We start from the raw sequence: 26,623 nt of genomic DNA on the forward strand, positions 1-26,623 counted from the left end.
GGGCCTCTGACAGAATCCGTCCTCCGTATTCAGAGTGTATCAGAGTAACTAATGTGCGGGTGCGAGCGCAAATCGTCATTTATCATCGTCTAATGGACATCACTGGACAGCGATGTGGCAACAACTTGCAAACCTAGGCACACCATACATCCTCTGGAGATGGAAGTAACACTAGAGTTGACAGTTTTCGGTTTTGTCCGTTATGAAATATTCATGAAAGTTCTCGGCGCTATGCTGAGCCCGAAACCAGGCGACAGGAGCTGCAGGTCCATAACTCACCTTCTCAATCAGATATGTGTAAGGGCTCTCCGGAGCGATACGGCAGTAAAACCGCCCGTTAACCTCGGAGGGGATTGCTGGGGTGAAGCAGCTGGACTGTAGTAATCGTTTTATTTACTATTGCACAGAGAGTTACAGGTGTGAGGGTGAAGATGCTGACATTTACAGTATACTGTAAAAGTATTCAAAAGGACATTAGCGGTATACTGTAAAAGCATTCAAAAAGGAAAATTACAGTATACTATAAATATCCTTTTGAAAACATTTGTCGAAATGCCAAATAAGGTTTTTTTTTATGCTTTATTTTATACTTCATAGCTGTGATTACAAGGCTATTTGTGATCAAGTTAAAGATTGCCTTGCCTTGCCTTGCCTAAGACAATCGGTTTCCCCATACTGTGTGAGTTAAACTAACTCAAGTTTTTTGGTAGTTGTACAGCGTCGATTTCATAAAAAAGAAAATGAGGAACATTTAACACGTTAATATTATTTGATACAGAACATTTTGAGGTGTGAACTTGAATCCCTGTGAGCCAACAGTTAAAACGTCAATCTTAAATTTTTGTGATACTTGATTGACTCTACAGAAAATGTCTTACTTGCCAGAAAAGGGTGGTCGCAGTTAACCCCTGCTAGGTTTGCAGTTCGCACCCATGAGCGATAAAAATCTCATAATACATTTATTTTTTTATTTTTTGATTATTTATTCATGTGTGTCTTCAGTAATGCATTCAGTCATTAAAACCCAGTTCACATGGTCCAGTTCTCATTCCTGGGATTAGCATAGAACATTGTAACAAGGTCCATTGCTCCACGTCGCCTAGGTGGACGCCACACTCCAGCTATAGGGGACTTTTATTTGCCTCCTTCAGACAAGGACGCAGGGGGGTGGGGTTGGGAATCCAGTTTATTGTACGTCTTGCAAAGAATGATACAAGGCCTGGGGCTCCTTGTTGTGCTCTCTCTCTCTCTCTCTCTCTTGCTCTCTCTCTCTCTCTCTCTCTCTCTCTCTCGCTCGCTCTCTCTCTCTCTCTCTCTCTCTCTCTCTCTCTCTCTCTCTCTCTCTCTCTCTCTCTCTCTCTCTCTCTCTCTCTCTCGTTCTCTCCCTCTCCCTCTCCCTCTCCCTCTCCCTCTCCCTCTCCCTCTCCCTCTCTCTCTCTCTCTCTCTCCTCTCTCTCTTTCTCTTTTGTGCGCTCTCTCTCTCAGTGAGTGTGTGTGGGGACGGCTTGTTTAACCTATGTACACTTATTACTAAATGTGCAACAGGTGTGCAGCCTCACCCAGCACATCATTCATGCACACTCCCCAAATTACGCCGCAAAATGTTCCTGAAGAGAGAGAGAACCCTCTGGCAAAGTATCAAGATGGTCTCTGCTCGTTACGAATCATTACAAAAATATGATGTGACATATATCAATAATTTCCATATCTTAAGACCAAATGTAACTTTGCTGAAATGGCCCACTTTATAATATTGCATTCCCCTTCCCCAGAGCCAACCTGTCCATCATCTCTGTTCTAGAGGGCAACAAAATCTATTTCTCTATTTTGTGTAACCATTCTATGGGAATGAGAATGCCCTCACCTTCCCTTTGGTACGTCGGGACTTCGGATTCAATATATTCGTGATTCAATATTTTGAGCAAATATGATATTTTGTCCTTCTGGGGGCAGAGAGAGTGATGTGGGGGCAGGCGGTCATGTGGTGCAGTGAGGGTATTCAACTCCGCGCTGAAAGGTTCTGAGTTTGATCCCCTAAGTACTCAGCAGGGCTGTACACATCGTTGGTCAGGATCCCTAACCCCCGCCTTGTCCTTAATGGTCTCTGGATTCAAGTGGCTTGCCTAATGGTGTCTGGGCCAAGGTAAGTCAGGAAGGAGACGGATGGATTTACGTTTTTATTATATCACATATGTATTTGTCTTCTGTTAGTCAAGCCCTATTTGGGCCTCAGCCTGTATTTAAGTGGTTCCATCTATGGGCTACTTAACCGTCTTCAAGACCTAAGCCTCTAGCGTATACACACTACCCTGCAGCCTGCATGGCCGCAATGCCGGCAGCAGCACCTGGTCAGCTTCAATCATTTCAAACCCACCTCTTTATTTGGCAGCATGATCTGGCAGGGAATCTGACGGGGAGTATCAACTCCTTCTGACAAACAGGTAATGCAGCATTCTCCTGTTCAACCCTTACCTTACTGGAACCCAGGGTCACACTTCAGGGGTGTGTTTCCACTGTGTCAGCCAAGGTGCGCCTCAGTGTAGAACCCATACTGGTTTTTAACTTTGGTCTTGGCCAGCAACCAAGTGCATCATCGGTGCCACATGGGCGAGCCAGCGGTATCGCAGAACACTTTGACTGTATATATTATCTTATATTATATTTGACATTAGGTACTATTTTTTTATATCAACAATGTTTTTTTTTTTAATGAAATAACAAATGCATGGCGAGCCAGGACCATTCAATGATTTGCTCCTTACAATAGTAAGGAGCAAATGACTGTAAAGTAAGAAACCAGAAATATCAGTATGCGATTCCTTTACTCTCATATTGACGTTCGTTTTCAAATGGCCTATGCACTACAACAGCATAACAGAATTCAGTGATGCTTTTGGTTTTGTCGTGTGGCGCGTGCCGCCTCAAGATTTTCAGTAGCCCCATCTGGACATCCCTATGAAACATTTATAGGGGTGCCACCGTTAGCTACTATTTGTACCACGCCGCGCCAAGCAGAAGAGAAACCCCACAAACGATCCATTAGAAGCTCAACACTCGCACGTCACGGGACTCTTCCTGCAGGGCACTGCATGTAATCCTCCTGTTGAAGTGTGTGAGGAGGAGGGAGAGGGGTGCGTTACACAGCACTGGCTCACACTCCAAACCAGTAAGATGCCTCCTCGAGGTCATGAACGCACACCATGTGGGAGAATGCAGTAGCTTGCAGTCCCCCACTTATCAACATGTGGTTCTCCCACATGTTGCTGTCGTACTTACATTCCCTAATAGGAACGGAATAGAAACATTAGCCGTCCAAATAACGGAACAACACATATCTTGCTTTAAAAGTCCCACATCTCTCCCCTCGCAACATCTGCAAGGCAAAATCGTTTCTTATTTCCACGACTGCCAAGGAGTCGGGTTGAAGTAGAGCGAATCAGGGGACTCAAACCACCGGCTTTGTCCTGTGAAGCGCAGCGGAGGGGTGGATGTCGTGGGTCGCCAAAAGCCATTTATTGAGCGCTGAGAAATATCTGCCCCTGATAGACCGGGCCGCCGAGGAAATAATGGAGGCAATCAAAATCACCAGGGGACGCTTCACAATTGGGCCGCAAAAATGCTCGCCTGTTTAAAAAAAAAAAGGAAGCTAAACACTGGACTGCTGATGTTGATAGGAAACAAACCAGGGCGCTCAAAACAAGATTACTTGTTTTTCGCAGGAATACAATTTCACCTGGAAAGGGTACACTTTGTCACTCATTTTGCACAATGAACATGACAAATTTGCATAACACTCTCAGCCCATAGTTTATGCAGCCTTTTCTGACCCTCGAGGTTTCGCATAACGGTTTCACTCAGTGCCTGCCATGCCGTTTGCCATACCGTCATATTATAGGGAAATGTGCTGCAGAAAACCCAAGGCTCAAAATAAAACGGCAGTGGCAGAGACAGTTGGCCCCCAATGTCCTGGCCGATTCTTCCACTCCGTGAGTCAGAGTGAGGCAAAGCGCCACAAGGGATCAAGGGTATCTGCGATCACTTTGCCGCTAACCACATCACTCATCCAACCACCTCCGCTCACCGAATGGAAACAGATCCAGTTGAGTCGGGAGCGTTGGCAACCAAATGACCAAAACATGTAAATCGTTATGTTTTCTGTTCAGTCTACATTTGGAGCGATTCACTTGTATGCAGCCTTCATGAATTAGGGGCGGTAAATTGAGAGCTCTTTATATTACTAAGCCTGCTTTGACATTAAAGGAAGCAACCATGTTTGCATTGGCGGTCTCAACCGTGTGTGTATTTATAGAGTCTGCATATCATTATATTATCAATTTCCACCCCGGGGCTGCTGTGACCAAGGTAATCAGTTGTGTAATGAATGGAACTCTGATAAGAAAGGATGCTGAATAACTACTAACACATTGAAGTAGAAATGCTGAAGGTCACTAATAATCATCTTTTATCTTGGTGCAAATATCTCGCCCTGTTCAATTGACACAAATTTGCATTAGTAAGCAGCCTGCTTGCTGACATTACGTGTAATAGCCTTGTATAAGATATAAATTGCCATATGGCATACTGCTGCAATTTCTGGGAGACAGGCCAAAGGGCAGATTGTAAGGGCAGCAATTCACAGTGATGACAAGATTTAAGTAAAATATGGAGCGAATGTAGTCGCTGCATGCATTGTAGGCTCTATCAAATCTAATAGTTAACCCTCGTGTTGTCTGGAAGCTTTCTTGATGATAAAATAAGTGCCATTGCTTGAATCTGCTGAATACTATTAGTCCTTTCCATGTTGATCCTTCCATACTCAAAAAGATGAAAAACCAAACCTTGCTGTGTTTATTCTGGAATTACCTCAATACAAATATATAAAAAATGTATATGGTTAATGTTAATTATAATACCAAACAAAATCCTGTATCAAGCCAATCAATATTTATTGCAAGATACCGGTAGTTAACGTATTAAAATACACACACGCTATTTAAATAACAAAATCGCATGATATTTAATTTTTTCATTATTACATATAGTATAACTGCTTTACATCTGAAAACTGTGACCAAAACACACACACACACACACACACACACACACACACACACACACACACACACACACACACACACACACACACACACTCACACACACACACACACACACACGCACGCACACACACACACACACACACACACACACACACACACACACACACACACACACACACACACACACACATGCACACACACACACACACACAGACACAGACACACACACACACACACACACACACACACACACACACACACACACACACACACACACACACACACACACACACACACACACACACACACACACACACACACACACTCACACACACACGCACACACACACACATACACACCTTTTCTGTATGTAACCAAGCGGATGACAGCCATGTTGACCCATAAAAGGTCATGGTTCCAAAAGTGGTAGTGAGGGAACCATGGAATCCATTTTCAATTAGAAACAAACACATTGTTGCTCGGATACAGATTAGGTTAGCCTCTGAACCATTTAACTCATATTACCAAATTCACTTTTGAAATCAAAAGGTAAGTCTTTTATTTATTTGTAAGGGTCTTAGCCAATATTGAAGTTAACTGATACTTAATTAGCATCATTAACACCTTCTCAATGCTGTGTAATTTTATAGTTCAATAACTTCCTTTGATGAAAATGAAACAGGCTATGGAATGGCTAGCATAAGAAGAGTCCATGTAAGAAACCATTTGTTATCTTCCCTTAAATTACACGTAGCATTGATTACATTTACTAAAGACAAAAAAAAAACAGAAACCACGACCAGGGACAGGGAGTCATGGATGAGGGGCAGGAAGTGGATTGCGCCGGGCAGGAAGTGGGCCTGGAGCGGACGATGAGCTCGATGTCGTGTAACATCTTCAACGAGCTGCGTCTGGAGGGGAAGCTGTGTGACGTGGTGCTGGAGGTGGAGGGGCTGCAGTTCAAGGCCCACAAGAACATCCTGTGTGGGTGCAGTCCCTACTTCAGGTGAGACTCAGATCTCAAACGTTCTCCTCCTATTCGTCTGGTGAAGAGTCTGTTGATCTAGCACAGGAGCATGTGTGTGTGTTTGTGTGTGTTTGAGTTATTAGGCCGATGCATGGGTGTGACGGTCCATGTGATTGTTTAGGTTGGAATATGTGCATGTTTGGGCGGCTGTGTAGAAGTTGCTGTGTATTTGCATGTGTGTTTGTTTGGTAGTGTGTGTGAGTGAGTGTGTTTGTGTGCATGTGTGTGATGACTTGTGTATTAGATGAGAAATATAGATAATATATAACATAAAATAAATGACATATTCTTATATTATGAATAAGTTCTGTATTTCATGCATTCACATACCTACTTAACGCATATGCTGATCATGTTCAACCCCTCCTCCCCTCGCTTAAGTTGGGAGCATCCTGATTTTCCCAGAATGCCCTTCTCTCCCGCAGGGTCCTGTTCACCCACAACATGTCCCCGATGACGGGGGTGTACCCCATCCCGGGCGTGTCGGCCGACACCATGCAGCTGCTCATCGAGTACGCCTACACCCGGCACGTGGAAGTCACCTGGGACAATGTGGAGGCCCTGCTGGTCGCGGCCGACTACCTCTCCGTCATGGGCGCCGTGCGCGCCTGCTGCGGCTTCCTGGGCGGCCAGCTCAGCGTGGAGAACGCGGTGGGCATCTGGCGGCTGACCAATCACTACCCGCTGCCCAGGCTCCGGCGCCGGGCCTACCTGTACATACTGCGCTGCTTCGAGGAGGTGGCGCGCGTGTCCGAGGAGTTCCCCGAGCTGTCCCTGGAGCAGCTGGGGGACCTCCTGGGGGAGGACACCCTCAACGCCGCCCAGGAGGAGGTGGTGTTTGAGGCGCTGCTCCGGTGGATCTCCCACGCCCATGAGGAGCGGAGGGGACACATCTCACAGCTGCTGCTCAAGGTGACTGCAGGGTGTGCAGTGCTTTAGGAGAGGGCTTCGTTCCGGGGGCGACTTGCGACACATGTCCCCCCAGTGGCGGTACACACCTAGACTGATGGTAAAGCAGCCTCCCGGTAGACTGGGTGCCCCCCGCCCATTCTGCCGGCATTTGAGTTCACCCTGCAGAAGGGTCTGGGGAAGCGCAATACATTTCTTTCTAGTTTCGGTACGTTCTCGCGGGAGCCAATCACCAAGCTGGCTTTTCCCCCTGGCACGCTATTGGCTGGTTTAACACAATGACGACAGGGAAGCGACGGCAAGCAGCCAACTGCGTACTGAGTCAGTTGGACTAGGCCTGTCGATCAGGCCTCTTGTGCTGAAGAAAATGACAGCAGCCTCCCCAGACCAACGTGCAATCTACGATGAAGCTTGGTCTGGCAGTAGCCAGGCTAGCCTCCCGGTGTTAAACGAGTGTAAACCGTGTGCGTGCATGTGTGTGTGTGTGTGTGTGTGTGTGTGTGTGTGTGTGCGTGCGTTGCAGGTCCGCATGGGCCTGATGGACACCGAGTACTTCCGGGGCCGCGTGAAGAACCACTCCCTGGTGCGCAGCGACGAGCGCTGCCGCCCCGTGATCCTCGAGGTGCTGCGGGTCATGTACGACCGCGACATGAACACCCGCCTGGACTTCTCCAACCCGCTCACCCGCCCCCGCCTGCCGCACGCCGTCCTCCTGGCCGTGGGCGGCTGGAGCGGCGGCGCGCCCACCAACAGCATGGAGTCGTACGACGCTCGCTCCGACCGCTGGGTGAGCGTGACGGACGCGGACGAGGCGCCGCGGGCGTACCACGGCGTGGTCTCCCTGGGCGGCGCCCTCTACTGCGTGGGCGGCTTCGACGGCGTGCAGTACTTCAACAGCGTGCGGCGCTTCGACCTGGCCGCCCGCCGCTGGCACCAGGCGGCGCCCATGCACGCGCAGCGCTGCTACGTGAGCGTGGCGGCCCTGGGCGGCTGCGTCTACGCCATGGGCGGCTACGACGGCCACACGCGGCTCAGCAGCCTGGAGCGCTACCAGCCCGAGGAGAACCAGTGGACGCCGCTGGCCTCCATGCACGAGCAGCGCAGCGACGCCAGCGCCACCTCGCTGCACGACAAGGTGAGAGCCGAGGGCTGATTGTGGTCCCGCGTTCACGCAATCGCAATGGGGGTGACGGACCCCTTGCGTCCTTGCTGAACCCCTCCTTCCGTCCAACGCAAGGGCCTGACGTGCGCCTCCCAAGAATTGTAACCTTCCGTCGAGGCGACGCAGCAACAAAGGGCTGTGATTCGTCCACTCACTAAAACCCGACGCAAAACCGGTTACCGACTGTGTCGACGCATATGCTTGGTCAATGCGTTGCGTGATGTGGGGACCATAATCAGCCCTTCAGAGCCATCCCAAGGAGAGAGCTACCACCACCACGCTCCACCATAAGGTGAGAGCCGCGCGGGCTGGAGCGATGCTACGGAGTGTTGCTACGGAGCGATGCTACGGAGCGATGCTAATGAGCGATGCTACGGAGGTCAGGGGGTCACAACATTTTATGGCGGGTTGCGAAGACAGGGTCATTCGGCGGTGTGGTTGTCTCATGACCGAGGGGGAGACAGAGGGGGGTCTTCAATGTGGTCCAAAAATACACAGCTGGATTAAAATCATTAACTGACTATAACAACTACTACGACGAAAATACACACCGCAGATTCTATACAAACAGCTAAGAAATACGCTGTCTAACGAAACAAAAAAAGCATGATAAAGGATAGAAACGCCTTGTTGTAAGCGTGCATTCTCCCTGAGTACTTTGTTATGCTTGAACACATACCGCAGAGATTCAAACGAAAGAAATATGGCGTGCAACTAAATCAAATCAGGGAAAAGGTGTTTTTTCGTTTCATTGCGTATTTTGTGCAAAACCGCAATACCAAACTACCCTAAAGGGCAACAAAGCAAATAAAAAACATATTAGAAGAAAGCTGAGAGGAAAAGGTGTGTTTTGAGAGCTGGAGATGAAGCCAACCAGAGTGTGTGTGTGTGTGTGTGTGTGTGCGTGTGTGTGCATGTGTGTGTGTGTGTGTGTGCGTGTGTGTGCATGTGTGTGTGCGTGTGTGTGCATGTGTGTGTGACGTCGCGGGCCTCAGGTGTACATCTGCGGAGGCTACAACGGCTCCATGTGCCTCCAGAGCTCCGAGTGCTACGACCCGCGGACCGACCAGTGGACCCTCATCACCCCCATGGGCGTGCAGCGCAGCGGCGTCGGGGTCGTCGCCTACAAGGACCACGTCTACGCGGTCCGTTTCCATGGCAACACACCCCTCTTGCTCTCTCACCCACACACACACACATACATGCAAATGGTTATTTAGGCAAATATTTGCATTTTTTTTAAGGGTTTAAGTTAATTACGTGTGTGTGTGTGTGTGCGTGTGTGTGTGTGTGTGTGTGTGTGTGTGTGTGTGTGTGTGTGTGTGTGTGTGTGTGTGTGTGTGTGTGTGTGTGTGTGTGCGCGCGAGTGTGCGTCCGTCTGTCTTGACGCTATCCCCTCCCCTCCTCCCCCCTTCCACCATCCAGCTGGGTGGCTTCGACGGTGTGGACCGCCTGCGCACCGTGGAGGCGTACAGCCCGGCGACCACCGCGTGGCGCTCGGTGCCCTCCATGTTCATCCCGCGCAGCAACTTCGGCGTGGAGGTGCTGGAGGGGCTGCTGTACGTGGCCGGCGGCTTTAACGGCCACAGCACCACCTTCAACGCCGAGTGCTACGACGATACGACGCAAGAGTGGAGCGACGTGCGCGACATGGCCGTGCACCGCAGCGCGCTCAGCTGCTGCGTGGTCACGGGACTGTCCAATGTGACCGAATACGCGTTCCCGCGCCCGTCGCCGGCCCCGCCCGGACACCCGGACACACCACTTTCATTATAGACTTTTAATTAAACTTCGCCCGTTTATTGATGACTTTTCTTTAGGCCTACTTCTTTCTTATACCCTGACCCTAAACCTTTACATGAATTAATTAGGCTACTACAATGATAGTTATATAATTCATTCTACCAATAACACAAATATCCTACTCTTAGACTTAGATATGTATTATCATATTTTAATGTAACTTTGTACTTTGGACTTTATTAATATATATAAATTGAGCGATTGATAATATATTTTATTTGATGTGTACTACTATTACTATTTAATTGCCCTTTGGGGATGAACGAAGAAGGCTTACCCATCTAAATAATATAATATAACAGCGGACCATTAATTCAGCAGATTCAGCAGTTGGCTCATGTTGGCTGCGCATGCGCAAAGAACGAACCCACCTGCTGGAATTTGACTACGAATGAGGAAGTAGAGCGGCCGGACGGTCTTGGATGTCAAAGGGAACATCACACACACACATACTCTGCGAAGTAGTTACGTGCTATCGAGTGAATAGCCATACCGGCGTGGAGCCATGTTTAAAAAGCTCAAGCAGAAGATCAACGAGGAGCAGTCTCCGCAGAGGAACGCGCAGTCACCACTTCAGGCCCAGCAGGTCGGGTTGTTGTGATTCTGGTAGCTAGCTGCTAGCTGACCCCTGTTATGCTGGCTCTAGCCATAGCCTCGGGAATGTTCCTCTGGGATCCGGATACCCAACAGACACCGGCCCTTAAATAAGAGGATGATGTCATGACATAGTTAGTTGACAATGTTTTACAATGTTAAAGAACATAGTTATTAGTACGCCGGGTAACATGGCTAGCTTCTATCTAGCTCATCGGTTAGCTTCTAAACATAGCTGACCATAGCTGACTGCTGTCCTCAGCTGCTGATCAAGTCGATCCAGAACTGTATGGACCGATCATGAAGTGTGGTCCTGTGGTTGTCGATGTAAAGGCACCTATGCCCTAATTTGTATTGCACACATCATATATTCGATATACGTCTTGAGCTGCTGTCGTCCAATCGAAAGTGTGACGTGTGACTGTCCTGGATGCTGTGGTTCTCAGCTGTCCGCTGTAGCATATGCTTGCTATTGCATTTTAAACTTGAGGGGATTATTTTGACTGATTTTCCGAGTTACACAGTAGTTGTTGTTGATTAACAATGCTAAACCAATATTGATACCTCAAAGTGGCATAACTGAACATTCATTCAATTTCAAGGCGTCTCAAGTCCTTGTGTGCCTGCTTGAGTGTGTGTGTGAATGCAAAGAACTAGTAGGAGTCTGTAAGCATGCAAGGTATTTTGGCTGATGTGTCATCTCGCAATGTCGTTACAGACGGGACCTGGAGAGAGGCGTAGCAGCCACACCCCCTCCTTTCAACAGGATGGCACACCCTCTCCAAGCGACAGAGAGGTAAAGCACAGTTTAACCCAAGCCCAATTCTAATTCTGTTCATATTCCAGGCTGTCTGCAAAGGTGAATCATTCCTCCCCTAACCCTACTGCATTATGTAGACGGATGAAACCTCTGCCTGCTCTTCAAAATCTGCCAGATCTATAAGACTGTCTTGGCTTGGCACCCCTTTTTTATTTAACTGTGTTCAACCATTAGTCATGAGTTACAATAAAGCATTACATTCGACTACATAACAAAAAATCAAAAATAACATTTCAAGGCAGCCTATGGTGGGCTATTAAGTTGACAGTGTTTCAACCTTCAATGCATTCTGTTCAATATCATATTATTCTTTACCCCCAAAGCTGGTTTATTGAGAAAATAATGCTACAGGGGGCTTTGTATATTCAAGTTTTCAGGGGTTTAAAAGGTAGTTATGACAGCAGGACTGCAATAAAACTATTATATTTTCTTTTTGGGAGAATCTAGATTCATATTTAATATTAATTACTCATTACTTCTCGGCTTTGTCAGAGTTTCCAATGTCATAATCAAACTAATATCCCTGAGTGTACTTTGTTACACTAATGGATTGTCTTAAAAATAAAATTGTCAAATTAGTGAAACATTTAACAGCGGCTAATGGTACATCATGTTTTTATCCCCTTGTTCTATTTAAAACATCAATAAAATGTCCAGAGCCAGATATCCCTTCCTTGGAACAAAAAAAGTCATTTTGTTGGGACAATGTAGGACATACTACAGCATGTGTCTGAATTATTGATGCTTCCTCTTAACAGTGTTCCCCCCTAGTGAACCTTCTTAATGGAGGGGCGCAGGCTATGAAACATTTACCATTACATATTGGAAGCAATGAACCTATGTTCAATCTGGCTACAGCGATGTATGGAACTAGTTGTCATTATGTGGAATGTCTAAAGACTTGAGGGTTTCTTGTTTGTTTCCTTAGGTTATTTAGAAGACTGAGCTTGTGTGGTTGGTTGATCTTTGGGCCATTGTAAAAGCTTTATATTGACCATTATTTATTTAAGAATAATTGTTTTATGGCTGTGGACTCCAGGCCCGGGCAATAATTCACTCTTATCGTTTATTGTCTTTGAATGAATGAATATCGACTGTTTTGAAGAAAGATATGCCTATAAAACTATCAAAATATGAGGTCTGAAACGTCAGGAAAATAAAATTGGTTTTGGTCGAATTCTTTAAATGTCCATTTACTACAAGGTAATAATCCTTTGTTTGACTGTTGGTAATGCTATTTTGAATTCATGAGTATCATGATTTTGATCGTAACCCTGTTCAATTCCCCCTGGTTATCGTCATAATATATTTAAACGTATAACCCCGCCCTCTCTCAGGGTTTGATGGTTGCAAATCAGTTGTTATTTTCTCAATACTATACTGATTCTCAAAACATAGCGTAGTGTAATATGTTGTTGGGCAAATTTAGCCCATAAACACTTTGCACAGCCTTATTTACAGGCTCCAGTACAGGAATCAAGTCTCCCTTTTACCTTGCGAAATCGCGTAAGCTCTCCATTATGTACAGCTCACCCCATTCTCACTCTGAAGTTCTTCATAATGTACACAGATCACACCACTCTCATTCTGAAGTTCTTCATAATGTACACAGATCACACCACTCTCACTCTGAAGCTCTTCAACCATCACACCTTTTTGATTTATCACCAAACAGTTACACGCCATTTGTCTTCCCTGGAACAGTCTCCTCATTACATTGATATTATCGCGATACATAAACCACTCTGGCTGGTTTGAGCTATTACTACCATGGCTTGAGACTATACAGGGATGTCAAACGGCCGCCATGCTGTCCAATGACGACCGGGTCAGTCTCAATCAGTTTCCTCACCTCTTTGCCCCCCTTTTTCTCTACTTCACATGCTGTCCTTTTGTCCGTCTCTGTCTCTCGGACTATCTCTCGGACTCGTTTACGAGTCTATTCATCTTCGTCTCTCTGGCCGGTCTCTCCCGACGGGTTTTTCCGGGCAGGCTGGCCAGACGGTCCCCCAGCACTGTTTTGCACTCATGGTGTTATTTTGTCATTGCTCTCTGTCTCCCTCCCCTCCCCTCCATGCCTTTCTGTCTTGTTACTGCACTGGCGGGTTCAGGCGCTGGCCGGGATGATAGCCGAGCCCGCCTTTCTCTCTGAGTACACTATCTTTGCTCTGGACCATTCAAAACGACCCAAACCGGCCCAGGTAGCCAGTGTGGTGAGTTGTTCTCACTCCCTGCTTCCTCCTCCCTCCTCGTACCCCCCCTCCCCCACCCTTCTCCCGTCCACCTCCTCTCTTCCTTCCTTGCATCTCTGTGCCTCCTCCGGGAAGTAGGTAGAAGACTGGTACCCACGTAGCTCCAGTGAGGGCTGTTTGCACCCTGCTCTCTCTTTTAATCCCGTTTCCTATGGACTATCCTTAGTAACCTGAAGGCATCTCAGTCGTAGGCTAACATTGCATCGAATGGGGATTCATGGTTTGTATTGTGGGATAGAAGCTTTTGGCCTTTACCTCATGCCGGATTTACACCCCTTCCATTTTACTTGGTTCTAATCCGTTACAGCAATGTATGCTTTCTCCCTTAGAGGTCCTTTTAGACTTTAGATGCCTGCGTTTTAAAATTCCCAGAATCCCTTATTCGTTATTTGAACTGGTGTGGTCTCCCATCCCCATGCGTTTGTTCATTTGGGATCTGTGTTTGTATTTCACAAGACGTGGTTCAATGGGACATGGGTTATTTCTGTCCTGTTTTCCCAAATAAACAAACCGTGTACCTTGTTGTATATTGTCATAGAACCCTTATTATTAAACCAGAGTGTGCATTGATGATTGCATTTAGAAAGCCCATTTGAATAATGTAATAGACTAGACAAACTCAAATGTCAAAAAAGGTAAGGATCAACAGAAGAGAAAAACAAACAAATACTATAATAGTGGCACAACATTTATTATGAAAATTCATGAAGTGGTAATGAGTCTCATATACAAGTCTCTTTTTAAAAATAGCTTTTATGACACTGAAGTTCTGATAGTCTTTAAAATTATAGTAGCCCAATCAACTGGGGAAGACAAACCACAGCTAAACAAACTATCAGCAATTTATGCAACCATTCTGGAAGCAGAGGCCAGTCAGTCATCTTATCTTCTTCTAAACTATAGTGCATAATTGTGTCTCTGCATTGATTTTACCCTCTGACTGCTCTTTGAGAATATGATCTTCAAAGGAACACAGTGCTTCCCAACTACCGCTTAACATTTTCGTGCAATCTAGAGGTCACCTGCTCGAGAAATGTGTCTCCGGTTGTTATCTCAATATCAAGTGATTGGCCCCTTATTCCTCCGGAATGAATTTTGTCATGTTTATCATGTTTCACCTTAATCTTATCATAATGCCATCGTTGTCAATCATGTTTCTGAATAGCAGAAATCCTTACAAATAGATTTGGTTAAAGAAAGCATGCTAATCAATTTAGCATACCACTTGCCCAGGGCACAAGAAACATGAGCTTCTTTGCTATAAAGAAAAAAAAAATGTTTCTCAACTTCTTTCAAATACTGGTTGTACTGGTTTCTCTGCGTCATATAAAAATATTTTATTGTTCAAGTGCAAAATTTATACAAAAGATACTTCCTTCAAATAATGCTGTATTGATGCAAAATGAAAAAACATAATCAATATAAGTATCAATATTAGCAATGAACTTTGTCTTTCTTTTTCCTATGTACTGTATATGCTGGTAAGTAAATTGCTAGGTACAATGTAAACAAACGTGTAGCTTAAAAGTGACGCAAATCCGATTTGCTGCTCAACGATGCACTATCTTAGCGCATCATTTACCATGTAGTCCTAAGTAAACAGTACCCTGTATATCCGGGCCTTCTAGCCGGCTAAGCTTCTCAGCTGACATCGTACAACGATAAACATGAAGTAGATGACTCAGGAACAGGGGGAAGCATGGCGTTGGACATAGGAAAATCTATCTTTCTCTGAACCTGCTTCTTACCAGTAATATTAACCCGCAAAGCTGGCCTAAAGTCCACGCTCTTTCAGCAAACTAGGACTCTGTGCTGCTGTTTTAACACAGATGCTTGAACTGACAATTCAAACTCCGGCTCTTCTAATTGACAATTTAAACCTCTTTTTACATATTGTTTTTCCGTCTTTGTGGCTGTTACGTAGACTACGTTTTAACCCCTTTTTCTGTTGTACCGTACCGGAGAGATGCCTTCCGTTTTGTGTATTTAACCCCTCTGTTTTTTTCCAAGTTGCATGAGGGATCCCATTGCTGCCTGCATTGCTGTGAGCAATTCTAATATTGCTCCCTCCAAAGTAATCAGGGAGTAGCACGCTGGGTGTGGAGTCACTAACTGTCTGAAGGGTCAGAGCACCGGCACGGCTCTCCCTCATGCTCTGTGCTGTTATCTTGCAGGGGGCTTCCGGTGTGGTGTCCAGGTCTCCCAGAGGTAGTATTAATGGAGATGGAAGTGCTTCTCCGCAGGCAAGTTTCATTTCCCTTCCACCCACCAGCAGCGTTGCTCTCCAAATTTTTTCTTTAACTTTTTACATTAATTTGTTTCTTGCCGTCCATCTCGTTAAGTGCACATTTTAATCAGCCGTGTCGAGAACGATTTTGTCAGTGTTGCCAGATTGGGCCGGATTGGGCGGGAATTCTGGCCCAATCTGGCAACACTGACAATATTGTTTTCCGCCCAATCCGGCAACCCTAGTGGCAGCGCACTGCAGCCAGGGTTGCCAGATTGGGCGGGAATTCTTGCCCAATCTGGCAACACTGACAATATTGTTTCCCGCCCAATCCGGCAACCCTGGCGGCAGCGCACTGCAGCCAGGGTTGCCAGATTGGGCGGGAATCCTGGCCAAATCTGGCAACGCTGGATTTTGTAAGTCTTTTCACGGTACCGCCGCTCCCTCCCACAGCCTCCGCGGAGAGAGGAGCCCCAGACCTTCGCCCAGAAGCTGCAGCTGAAGGTGCCCTCGGTGGAGTCGCTGTTCCGCAGCGGGGCCATCCGGGCGGAGGGCCTCTTCCGCTCGCCGTCCAAGGAGAGCCTGGGCCGCAGCGCCTCCCGCGAGTCGCTCACCACGGTGGGGGAGGCGGAGCCCCCCGCCGCGCCCGGGTACGACCCCTCGTCGGACGTGGAGAGCGAGGCGGAGGACTCCCCGGGGAACATGGAGGGGCTCTCCAAGGAGCAGCTGCTGCACCGCCTGCAGCGGTCGGAGCGGAGCCTGGGGAACTACCGGGGGAGGTATTCGGAGGTGAGGGTCGCTGCCTCCTCATAGACCCCCCCACCCCTCAACCCTGTATCTTGACGTTTCATTCAGTGAAGAGCCCCTGGATTGCGGTCTGTGTGTCTGTCTTCTAGGGCTGCTCGGTTATGGAGAAAATCATAATCACGATTATTTCGGTCAATTTTGAAATCACGATTATTCAAAGGATCATTTTTGAGTTTGAAAACATGATGTATTTATTCAGTATGTCTCTCCCAAAAAACACTGAGAACTTTGAAATGTCGCCTCAAAAAAATACACAAAATGGTCAAAAAGAATGTTCAAATCTAAAATAATGTACAGATATGTATCCAGCTGTGCTGCACTTTCTATAAAACATTTATTAAATAAAAAATAATGATCAAAAACTCTATATTAGTTTTGTGATCGTTTGACGCTAAAATTGAAATAGCGATCAAAATTCGATGAATCGCTCAGCCCTACTCCTCTGTATCTTGACGTTTTAGTCCGTGAAGACCCCGCAGCTGAAAGTCTTCGGGTCTCTCTTCTGTATCAAGATGTTTCATTCTGTGAAGGATCTTCCGGCTGGAGGTCTCTGCGTCTCTCTTCTGTATCTAGTCGTTTCATTCTGTGAAGGATCTTCCGGCTGGAGGTCTTCGCGTCTCTTCTGTATCTAGTCGTTTCATTCTGTGAAGGATCTTCCGGCTGGAGGTCTATGCGTCTCGCTTCTCTATCTAGTCGTTTCATTCTGTGAAGGATCTTCCGGCTGGAGGTCTCTGCGTCTCTCTTCTGTATCTAGTCGTTTCATTCTGTGAAGGATCTTCCGGCTGGAGGTCTATGCGTCTCTCTTCTCTATCTTGACGTTTCATTACCGTGGGAGTTAGCCAGCGTGTTCTCTCTCACTGCACACGGGTGCGATACAGCTATTTATCTCCCGCATCTTCTCTATGCAGCTTGTGACGGCCTATCGGACAGTACAGCGGGACAAAGAGAAAAGCCAGGTAAGCTGCACGGGATTACACGGGCCTCTTCCAGTAGGCTGGAGAGGATTGTCGACCCGTTGACTGACTCGCTGTTCTTTATTCTCGCACCCCAGGTGATCCTGAGTCAGAGTCAAGACAAAGCCCTGCGCAGGATAGGAGAGCTTAGGGAGGTAGGTCCAACAGTTTCCTTTGTTACCCAACATCCACTGAAGGAGGAGCCGCTGTCAAAGATGTACTATAAATACCGCAGAGGAAAGGGTTGCAAAAGTGATATGGAAATACTTGCAGTAGAATCCAATTTTTGTCTAGTAATGTGCTCTATATCTGCGGCCAAGATTCACCTCCACTGGCAGGTTCATTAGTTAAAACTGAGATGGTAGCCCTGCAGACAGAGTGTATTGATTTGTGGATTGTTTTGTTTTGTTATTGCACAATCTTCATTTCAGTTACAGTTCAAAGAACAAACTCGTTTTAATAGTGCAGGTTAAACTTGTGGTAATGTAGCGCACTATTGATGCTCTTGTTTACCTCAGATGAGTTGCAGTACATGTGTGCGTGCAGTGTGTGTGTGTGTACATGCACTCAATGTCCAATATGAGTATCTGGGTCATGCACAATTTCAGTGCTCTCAATTAGAGTAGAGCGTAAACACGCTCAGATAAACAGATGAGAGATCTAGGTCGGTCTAACAGGTCATGCTACCCATTTGGACGTTTATTCGACTTGAATTTCCTAGGAAAATCCCATTGTTTAATTGGTAATTGTCTAATCAAGTGGTTATTGATTTTATTTGTGCAGTATAAGCACACCTACGATGTGTGCTACTATAAGTCCACATAGTAGGGGATGGACACAACACTATTCATTTTAGTATAATTCAAATGTTGGTGTATAATCAATTCCCTTTTGAGTTTCACTTTCATGTAATCCCGTACAATGCGTGCTGTTTGAATCTGTCGAATGGTCTGCTTAGGAGCTTCAAATGGACCAGCTGGCCAAGAAGCACCTGCAGGAGGAGTTTGATGCTACCCTAGAGGAGAAGGACCAGTTGATCACGGTGCTCCAGACTCAGGTACCGTCTCATGGGCTTAAAGCCTGGGATCCAGTCTAAGGAGTGCACATGTGTTACAGGTTCACCTTGTTGTTATATCTCTGCATATATCACAACACCTAAATGAACTAAAACCAAACCGTACTCAGGTTATAAAACTTAGGCCGAACCTGTTAAAGTGGCAAGCTCTTAGATCTTCGTTTCGACCTCTTTTGTGCCACCTATGGCGAATAAAACGCAGCTACACACTCAAGTGAGTTGAAGAGCGAGTCTATTGTGTACAGGCTCCGCCTTCCAACTCTGGCGGCACCACTTCTGTTGGCTGATGGAAAACACGTCACTGACTGCGCAACTCGTGATTGGAACACATGGCAGGAAAGACGCCAATCTACGCACAGTTCATAACACTCATAATACTGTAAATTCAAGGGCTTTTGTCCGTGGGCCACGGGTTCAAGCACCACGTAGGTAGATCGTGACTCACCACACATGCTTAAATTAGCATTTTTGGAGATCTTCATGATTGCCACTTTAACTATGCAAACCTGGAACCCGCATGAAAATGTGTGAAGCATCAATATGCGTGTGTGAAGCATCATGTGTGAGTAACGATAGAGTAACTTTATCTTGTTCTGGCCCTGGACTTGCCCCGGGGGCGCTCACAAGGGGTTCATATAACCCAGTGGCAGTAGGTAGGGGAATATGAGGTAATGTTATTTGGAAGAGTTGAGACACAGTCTATCACAAGCTCACTCAGCGAAGGGGAGCCTGGTGGACTCTTATTGCCCATCACTCACTGTGTCGCTTTCCCATCAGGTGGCCCTGATGAAGAAGAGACTCAAGGGGGTCACCGACCTCACCGTGCCCATCGAGGTGGAGGTGTCAGCGTCTGAAGACGCTGCCAACTCCAGCGCCGCACTGCGGACTCCCGGCAAGGACACGGACGCGGAGGCTGCCGCCGGCAACGGTCAGCAGGCGTTTGATTAGATCGGCGGGGATTCGATGAGTCGACTCACATCGACCCACGAGAGGGCAAAGGCTAGCTTGATCCAGAGTGAAGGGCTTCTTCAGAGGAAGTACTGTTTAGCAATTAATCGATTTGAGATCACAGACTTACCCGTCCTAAGATCAAATTATAATATATTAATTAATATTATTATGATGATGTGTTGATAACAAATAGATTGGGGAATGGTCATTCATTGTTATTATTTTAAAAACCAGTCAATAGTTTTAGTTATGTAACAAAAAATGGTGACCTCCGCCCATTCTGTTAAAACCCTGCATGATCTTCATCCCAATGACAAATTGTGGTGCTGCGTTACTTCTCCCGACCAGAAGAGGGCAGCGGTGACTCAGCCAGGGTGATGGAGGTGCTCCAGAAGAGGGTGACGAGGCAGGAGAACCTGCTGCTCAAGTGCAAGGAGCTGCTGAGAACCCACAAGGAGAGGGGCGCCCAGCTGGGCAGTGAGAACGAGACCCTGCAGGAGCAGCTGCAGCTCAGGCTGCAGGAGCTGGAGAAGATGAAGGTATAGTGAGGGGGCTGGAGAAGATGAAGGTATAGTGAGGGGGCTGGAGAAGATGAAGGTATAGTGAGGGGGCTGGAGAAGATGAAGGTATAGTGAGGGGGCTGGAGAAGATGAAGGTATAGTGAGGTGGCTGGAGAAGATGAAGGTATAGTGAGGTGGCTGGAGAAGATGAAGGTATAGTGAGGGGGCTGGAGAAGATGAAGGTATAGTGAGGGGGCTGGAGAAGATGAAGGTATAGTGAGGGGGCTGGAGAAGATGAAGGTATAGTGAGGGGGCTGGAGAAGATGAAGGTATAGTGAGGTGGCTGGAGATGATGAAGGTATAGTGAGGGGGCTGGAGAAGATGAAGGTATAGAGAGGGGGCTGGAAGATGAAGGTATAGTGAGGGGGCAGGAGAAGATGAAGGTATAGTGAGGGGGCTGGAGAAGATGAAGGTATAGTGAAGGGGCTGGCAGGAGAAGATGAAGATATATATGGAAGGGGCTGGCAGGAGAAGATGACAGTATATTGAAGTGGCTGCCAGTCACTCAATGGGGACCGTTTGCTTCATTAGGGGTCCAAGCCAACAGGTTGGATCCCTATTGTTTTTGTAAGGATTTTTAGGGGTCCAAGCCAACAGGTTGGATCCCTATTGTTTTTGTAAGGATTATTATTAGGGGTCCAAGCCAACAGGTTGGATCCCTATTGTTTTTGTAAGGATTTTTATTATTATACTTACCCCCCTGAAACTATGCCCACACCCCAAACCGTAAATGGTGCCGACGCGCGAATTGCATGACTAGATCCAGATCTCTTCGGACTACGCAGACGACAAAATCCAGACATGCCGGCCACTAGGTGGCGCTATACCAAGGAATACGCGTTTGGGGCTATAACTCCCACACCGAACCTCCCACAGTCAAAAACTTGTACGCACATATTCACTGGAGTCTGCTGCATCTTTTGGCATAGGCCACGCCCATTTGCGTCTTGAATTTTTTTTCGCAAAATCGCGAAAACCGCAAAACTGTATTTTCCCTACTCCTCCCACATTTCTTGACCAATCGACACCAAACTTTGCACACGGCATCTTCAGACGCACACGCAAAGAATGCTGGAACACTTTTTTGATCCGACCTTCGACGACGAAACGGTAGCGTTTTGAATATTGGTTTATGAGCTAAATTAGACGTGGAAAATCAAAAATCAGAAGAAATCCAAAATTAGACATCGGAACGAGTCCAAATTTTACACACATGTTGGTGCTAACCTTGATGTCGTACGATAAAAATTTCGGAAAATGTCGCCATTAGGGGGCGCCATAAACGTTGAAATTGTATATCTTCTAATTGGCCAAAGGAATGTTCTTCAAACTATGAGGGAACCATCAAGGGGCAAACCCGAGTCTATATAAAAATTATGGTCAAGAATTATTAATGTGGGCGGGAGTTATTTGGAAAAGGAAAATTGTCTTTGCAAAATTTCGCCACAAGAGGGCGCAAAAAAACGACGAAATAATACATCTCCTAATCGCCAATGGAATGTTCTGAAAACGCGTTTTGGGCTATAACTCCCACACCGAACCTCCCACAGTCAAAACCTTTATATCCACATGTTGTTCACGGTAGCGTTTTGAATACTTGCTTCGCGTTCTGCCGGTGAAACGCACATTTCTTGTCGCGTTGTGCCGGCGAAATGCACACTTCTTGGACCCCTGCATAACTGCTTGCAGTTCTAGTTATTATTCTTACCTGCCTAAAAGTGTGCCCACAGCCCAAACCGTAAATGGTGACGACACGCCAATTGCATGACTAGATCCAGATCTCTTCGGACTACGCAGACGACAAAATCCAGACACGCCGGCCACTAGGTGGCGCTATACCAAGGGAAAACGCGTTTGGGGCTATAACTCCCACACCGAACCTCCCACAGTCAAAAACTTGTACGCACATATTCACTGGAGTCTGCTGCATCTTTTGGCATAGGCCACGCCCATTTGCGTCAATAATTTTTTTTCGCAAAATCGCGAAAACCGCAAAACTGTTTTTTCGCTACTCCTCCCATTTTTCTTGACCAATCAAAACCAAACTTTGCACACGGCATCTTCAGACGCACACGCAAAGAAATGATAGACACTTTTTTGATCCGACCCTCGACGACGAAACGGTAGCGTTTTGAATATTGGTTTATGAGCTAAATTAGACGTGGAAAATCAAAAATCCAAAGAAATCCAAAAGTAGACATCGGAACGAGTCCAAATTTAACACACATGTTGGTGCTAACCTTAATGTCGTACGATAAAAATTTCGGAAAATTTCGCCATTAGGGGGCGCCATAAACGAGGAAATTGTATATCTTCTAATTGGCCAAAGGAATGTTCTTCAAACTCAAGGGAAACCATCAAGGGGCAAACCTGAATCTATATAGAAAATATGGCCAAGAATTATTAATGTGGGCGGGAGTTTTTGGCAAAGGAAAATTGTCTTGGGAAAATTTCGCCAACAGGGCGGCGCCAAAAAACGACGACATTGTCTATCTCCTATTTGGCCTATGGAATGTTCTGAAAACGCGTTTTAGGCTATAACTCCCACACCGAAGCTCCCACAGTCAAAACCTTTATATCCACATGTTGTTCAAGGTAACGTTTTGAATACTTGCTTCGCGTTGTGCCGGCGAAATGCACATTTCTTGTCGCGTTGTGCCGGCGAAATGCACACTTCTTGGACCCCTGCATAACTGCTTGCAGTTCTAGTTAGGGGTCCAAGCCAACAGGTTGGATCCCTATTGTTTTTGTAAGGATTTTTCTTATTATTATTATTATTATTCCCGGCTAGAAGTGGTACCACAGCCCAGACCGTAAATGGTGCCGACACGCCAATTGCATGACTAGATCCAGGTCCGTGAGGTGACGGGAGACGACAAAATCCAGACACGCCGGCCACTAGGTGGCGCTATACCAAGGGAAAACGCGTTTGGGGCTATAACTCCCACACCGAACCTCCCACAGTCAAAAACTTGTACGCACATATTCACTGGAGTCTGCTGCATCTTTTGGCATAGGCCACGCCCATTTGCGTCTATAATTTTTTTTCGCAAAATCGCGAAAACCGCAAAACTGTTTTTTCGCTACTCCTCCCATATTTCTTGACCAATCAACACCAAACTTTGCACACGGCATCTTCAGACGCACACGCAAAGAAATGATAGACACTTTTTTGATCCGACCCTCGACGACGAAATGGTAGCGTTTTGAATATTGGTTTATGAGCTAAATTAGACGTGGAAAATCAAAAATCCAAAGAAATCCAAAATTAGACATCGGAACGAGTCCAAATTTTACACACATGTTGGTGCTAACCTTAATGTCGTACGATAAAAAATTCGGAAAATTTCGCCATTAGGGGGCGCCATAAACGAGGAAATTGTATATCTTCTAATTGGCCAAAGGAATGTTCTTCAAACTATGAGGGAACCATCACGGGGCAAACCCGAGTCTATATAAAAATTATGGTCAAGAATTATTAATGTGGGCGGGAGTTATTTGGAAAAGGAAAATTGTCTTTGGAAAATTTCGCCACAAGAGGGCGCAAAAAAACGACGAAATAATACATCTCCTAATCGCCAATGGAATGTTCTGAAAACGCGTTTTGGGCTATAACTCCCACACCGAAGCTCCCACAGTCAAAACCTTTATATCCACATGTTGTTCACGGTAGCGTTTTGAATACTTGCTTTGCGTTGTGCCGGCGAAATGCACATTTCTTGTCGCGTTGTGCCGGCGAAATGCACACTTCTTGGACCCCTGCATAACTGCTTGCAGTTCTAGTTAGGGGTCCAAGCCAACAGGTTGGATCCCTATTGTTTTTGTAGTGTTTATTATTATTATACTTACCTCCCTAAAAGTGTGCCCACAGCCCAAACCGTAAATGGTGCCGACACGCCAATTGCATGACTAGATCCAGATCCGTGGGGACTACGCAGACGACAAAATCCAGACATGCCGGCCACTAGGTGGCGCTATACCAAGGAATACGCGTTTGGGGCTATAACTCCCACACCGAACCTCCCACAGTCAAAAACTTGTACGCACATATGCACTGGAGTCTGCTGCATCTTTTGGCATAGGCCACGCCCATTTGCGTCTATAATTTTTTTTCGCAAAATCGCAAAAACCGCAAAACTGTTTTTTCCCTACTCCTCCCACATTTCTTGACCAATCGACACCAAACTTTGCACACGGCATCTTCAGACGCACACGCAAAGAATGCTCGAACACTTTTTTGATCCGACCCTCGACGACGAAACGGTAGCGTTTTGAACATTGGTTTATTAGCTACGTTTTACGCCGAAACGCAAAAATTCAAAAAATACCAAAATTAGACATCGGATCAAGCCCAAATTTTAGACGCATGTCAGTGTTACCCTTAATGGCGTTGAATAAAAAAAACTGAATTTTTCGCCATTAGGGGGCGCAATAAACGAGGAAATTGTATATCTTCTAATTGGCCAGAGGAATGTTATTCAAACTATAAGGGAACCATCAAGGGGCAAACCCGAGTCTATATAGAAAATATGGGCAAGAATTATTAATGTGGGCGGGAGTTATTTGGCAAAGGAAAATTGTCTTTGGAAAATGTCGCCACAGGGCGGCGCCAAAAAACGACGACATTGTCTATCTCCTATTTGGCCAATGGAATGTTCTGAAAACGAGTTTTAGGCTATAACTCCCACACCGAAGCTCCCACAGTCAAAACCTTTATATCCACAGGTTCAGGGTAGCGATTTGAATACTTGCTTCGCGTTCTGCCGGCGAAACGCACATTTCTTGTCGCGTTGTGCCGGCGAAATGCACACTTCTTGGACCCCTGCATAACTGCTTGCAGTTCTAGTTAGGGGTCCAAGCCAACAGGTTGGATCCCTATTGTTTTTGTAAGGATTATTATTAGGGGTCCAAGCCAACAGGTTGGATCCCTATTGCTTTTGTAAGGATTTTTCCTATTATTATTATTATTATTATTATTATTATTCTTCCCCCCGTACTTGTGGGACTACAGCCCAAACCGTAAATGGTGCACACGCGCCAATTGCATGACTAGATCCAGGTCCGGCACCGCTACTCAGATAACCAAATTCAGACGCGCCGGCCACTAGGTGGCGCTATACCAAGGACAGACGCGTTTGGGGCTATAACTCCCACACCGAATCTCCCACATTCAAAAACTTGTACGCACAGATTCACTGGAGTCTGCTGCATCTTTTGGCATAGGCCACGCCCATTTGCGTCTAGAATTTTTTTTCGTAAAAACGCGAAAACCGCAAAAATGCTTTTTCCCTACTCCTCCCACATTTCTTGACCAATCGACACCAAACTTTGCACACGACATCTTCAGACGCACGCGCAAAGAATGCAGGAAACACTTTTTTGATGCGACCTTTGACGACGAAACGGTAGCGTTTTGAATATTGGTTTATTAGCTAAATTAGACGTGGAATATCCAAAATCCCGAAAAATTCAAAATTACACATCGGATCGACTCCAAGTTTTACACACATGTTGGTGCTAACCTTAATGTCGTTCGATAAAAATTTCGGAAAATTTCGCCATTAGGGGGCGCAATAAACGAGGAAATTGTATATCTTCTACAAAATTTCGCCGCGAAAACGCTACACTAACTTCTCGCTACTCCTACCACAGTCAAATCCTTTGTATCCACAGGTTCAGGGTAGCGTTTTGAACACATGCTTCGCTTTGTGCCGGCGAAACGCACATTTCTTGTCGCGTTGTGCCGGCGAAATGCACACTTCTTGGACCCCTGCATAACTGCTTGCAGTTCTAGTTAGGGGTCCAAGCCAACAGGTTGGATCCCTATTGTTTTTGTAATGATTTTTATTATTATTATTATTATTTCCTGCTAGAAGTGGGCCCACAGCCCAAACCGTAAATGGTGCCGACACGCCAATTGCATGACTAGATCCAGGTCCGTGAACATTACGCAGACCACAAAAATACAGACACGCCGGCCACTAGGTGGCGCTATACCAAGGGAAAACGCGTTTGGGACTATAACTCCCACACCGAACCTCCCACAGTCAAAAACTTGTACCCACTTATTCACTGGAGTCTGCTGCATCTTTTGGCATAGGCCACGCCCATTTGCGTCTATAATTTTTTTTCGCAAAATCGCGAAAACCGCAAAACAGTTTCTTCGCTACTCCTCCCACATTTCCTGACCAATCGACACCAAACTTTGCACACGGCATCTTCAGACCTACACGAAAAGAAATGCTGCATTACTTTTTTGATCCGACCCTCGACGACGAAACGGTAGCGTTTTGAACATTGGTTTATTAGCTACGTTTTACGCCGAAACGCAAAAATTCAAAAAATACCAAAATTAGACATCGGATCTAGCCCACATTTTAGACACATGTCGGTGTTACCCTTAATGGCGTTCAATAAAAAAAACGG

At 46.2% G+C, this 26,623-nt stretch overlaps 2 protein-coding genes across 4 annotated transcripts in view; both read left to right on the forward strand.

The window, feature by feature from the left end:
* The first annotated feature begins 5,535 nt into the window (after nt 1-5,535).
* Nucleotides 5,536-9,945, forward strand: LOC115560188 (kelch-like protein 10). The gene is made up of 6 exons (XM_030379501.1): nt 5,536-5,606; nt 5,812-6,063; nt 6,510-6,996; nt 7,517-8,128; nt 9,151-9,300; nt 9,581-9,945. The coding sequence occupies exons 2-6, from the start codon at nt 5,873-5,875 to the stop codon at nt 9,929-9,931; spliced, it is 1,791 nt and encodes a 596-aa protein (XP_030235361.1). The 5' UTR covers nt 5,536-5,606; nt 5,812-5,872; the 3' UTR covers nt 9,932-9,945.
* Nucleotides 9,946-10,323: 378 nt separating this feature from the next.
* Nucleotides 10,324-26,623, forward strand: part of golga4 (golgin A4) — a 54,510-nt gene continuing 38,210 nt past the window's right edge. Inside the window, exons 1-10 of one of the 3 annotated variants that reach the window (XM_030379308.1) lie at nt 10,324-10,544; nt 11,271-11,348; nt 13,484-13,585; nt 15,799-15,867; nt 16,305-16,640; nt 17,567-17,614; nt 17,710-17,766; nt 18,570-18,668; nt 19,464-19,614; nt 19,986-20,176. In XM_030379308.1, coding sequence (XP_030235168.1) covers nt 10,464-10,544; nt 11,271-11,348; nt 13,484-13,585; nt 15,799-15,867; nt 16,305-16,640; nt 17,567-17,614; nt 17,710-17,766; nt 18,570-18,668; nt 19,464-19,614; nt 19,986-20,176 — 1,212 coding nt within the window. In that variant the 5' untranslated portion in view covers nt 10,324-10,463. The remainder of the gene's footprint in view (nt 10,545-11,270; nt 11,349-13,483; nt 13,586-15,798; nt 15,868-16,304; nt 16,641-17,566; nt 17,615-17,709; nt 17,767-18,569; nt 18,669-19,463; nt 19,615-19,985; nt 20,177-26,623) is intronic. The other 2 variants (XM_030379310.1, XM_030379311.1) reach the window with 2 other exon arrangements.

The sequence above is a fragment of the Gadus morhua genome, chromosome 15 (assembly GCF_902167405.1).
Source record: "Gadus morhua chromosome 15, gadMor3.0, whole genome shotgun sequence".
NCBI classification, from domain to species: Eukaryota; Metazoa; Chordata; class Actinopteri; order Gadiformes; family Gadidae; genus Gadus; species Gadus morhua.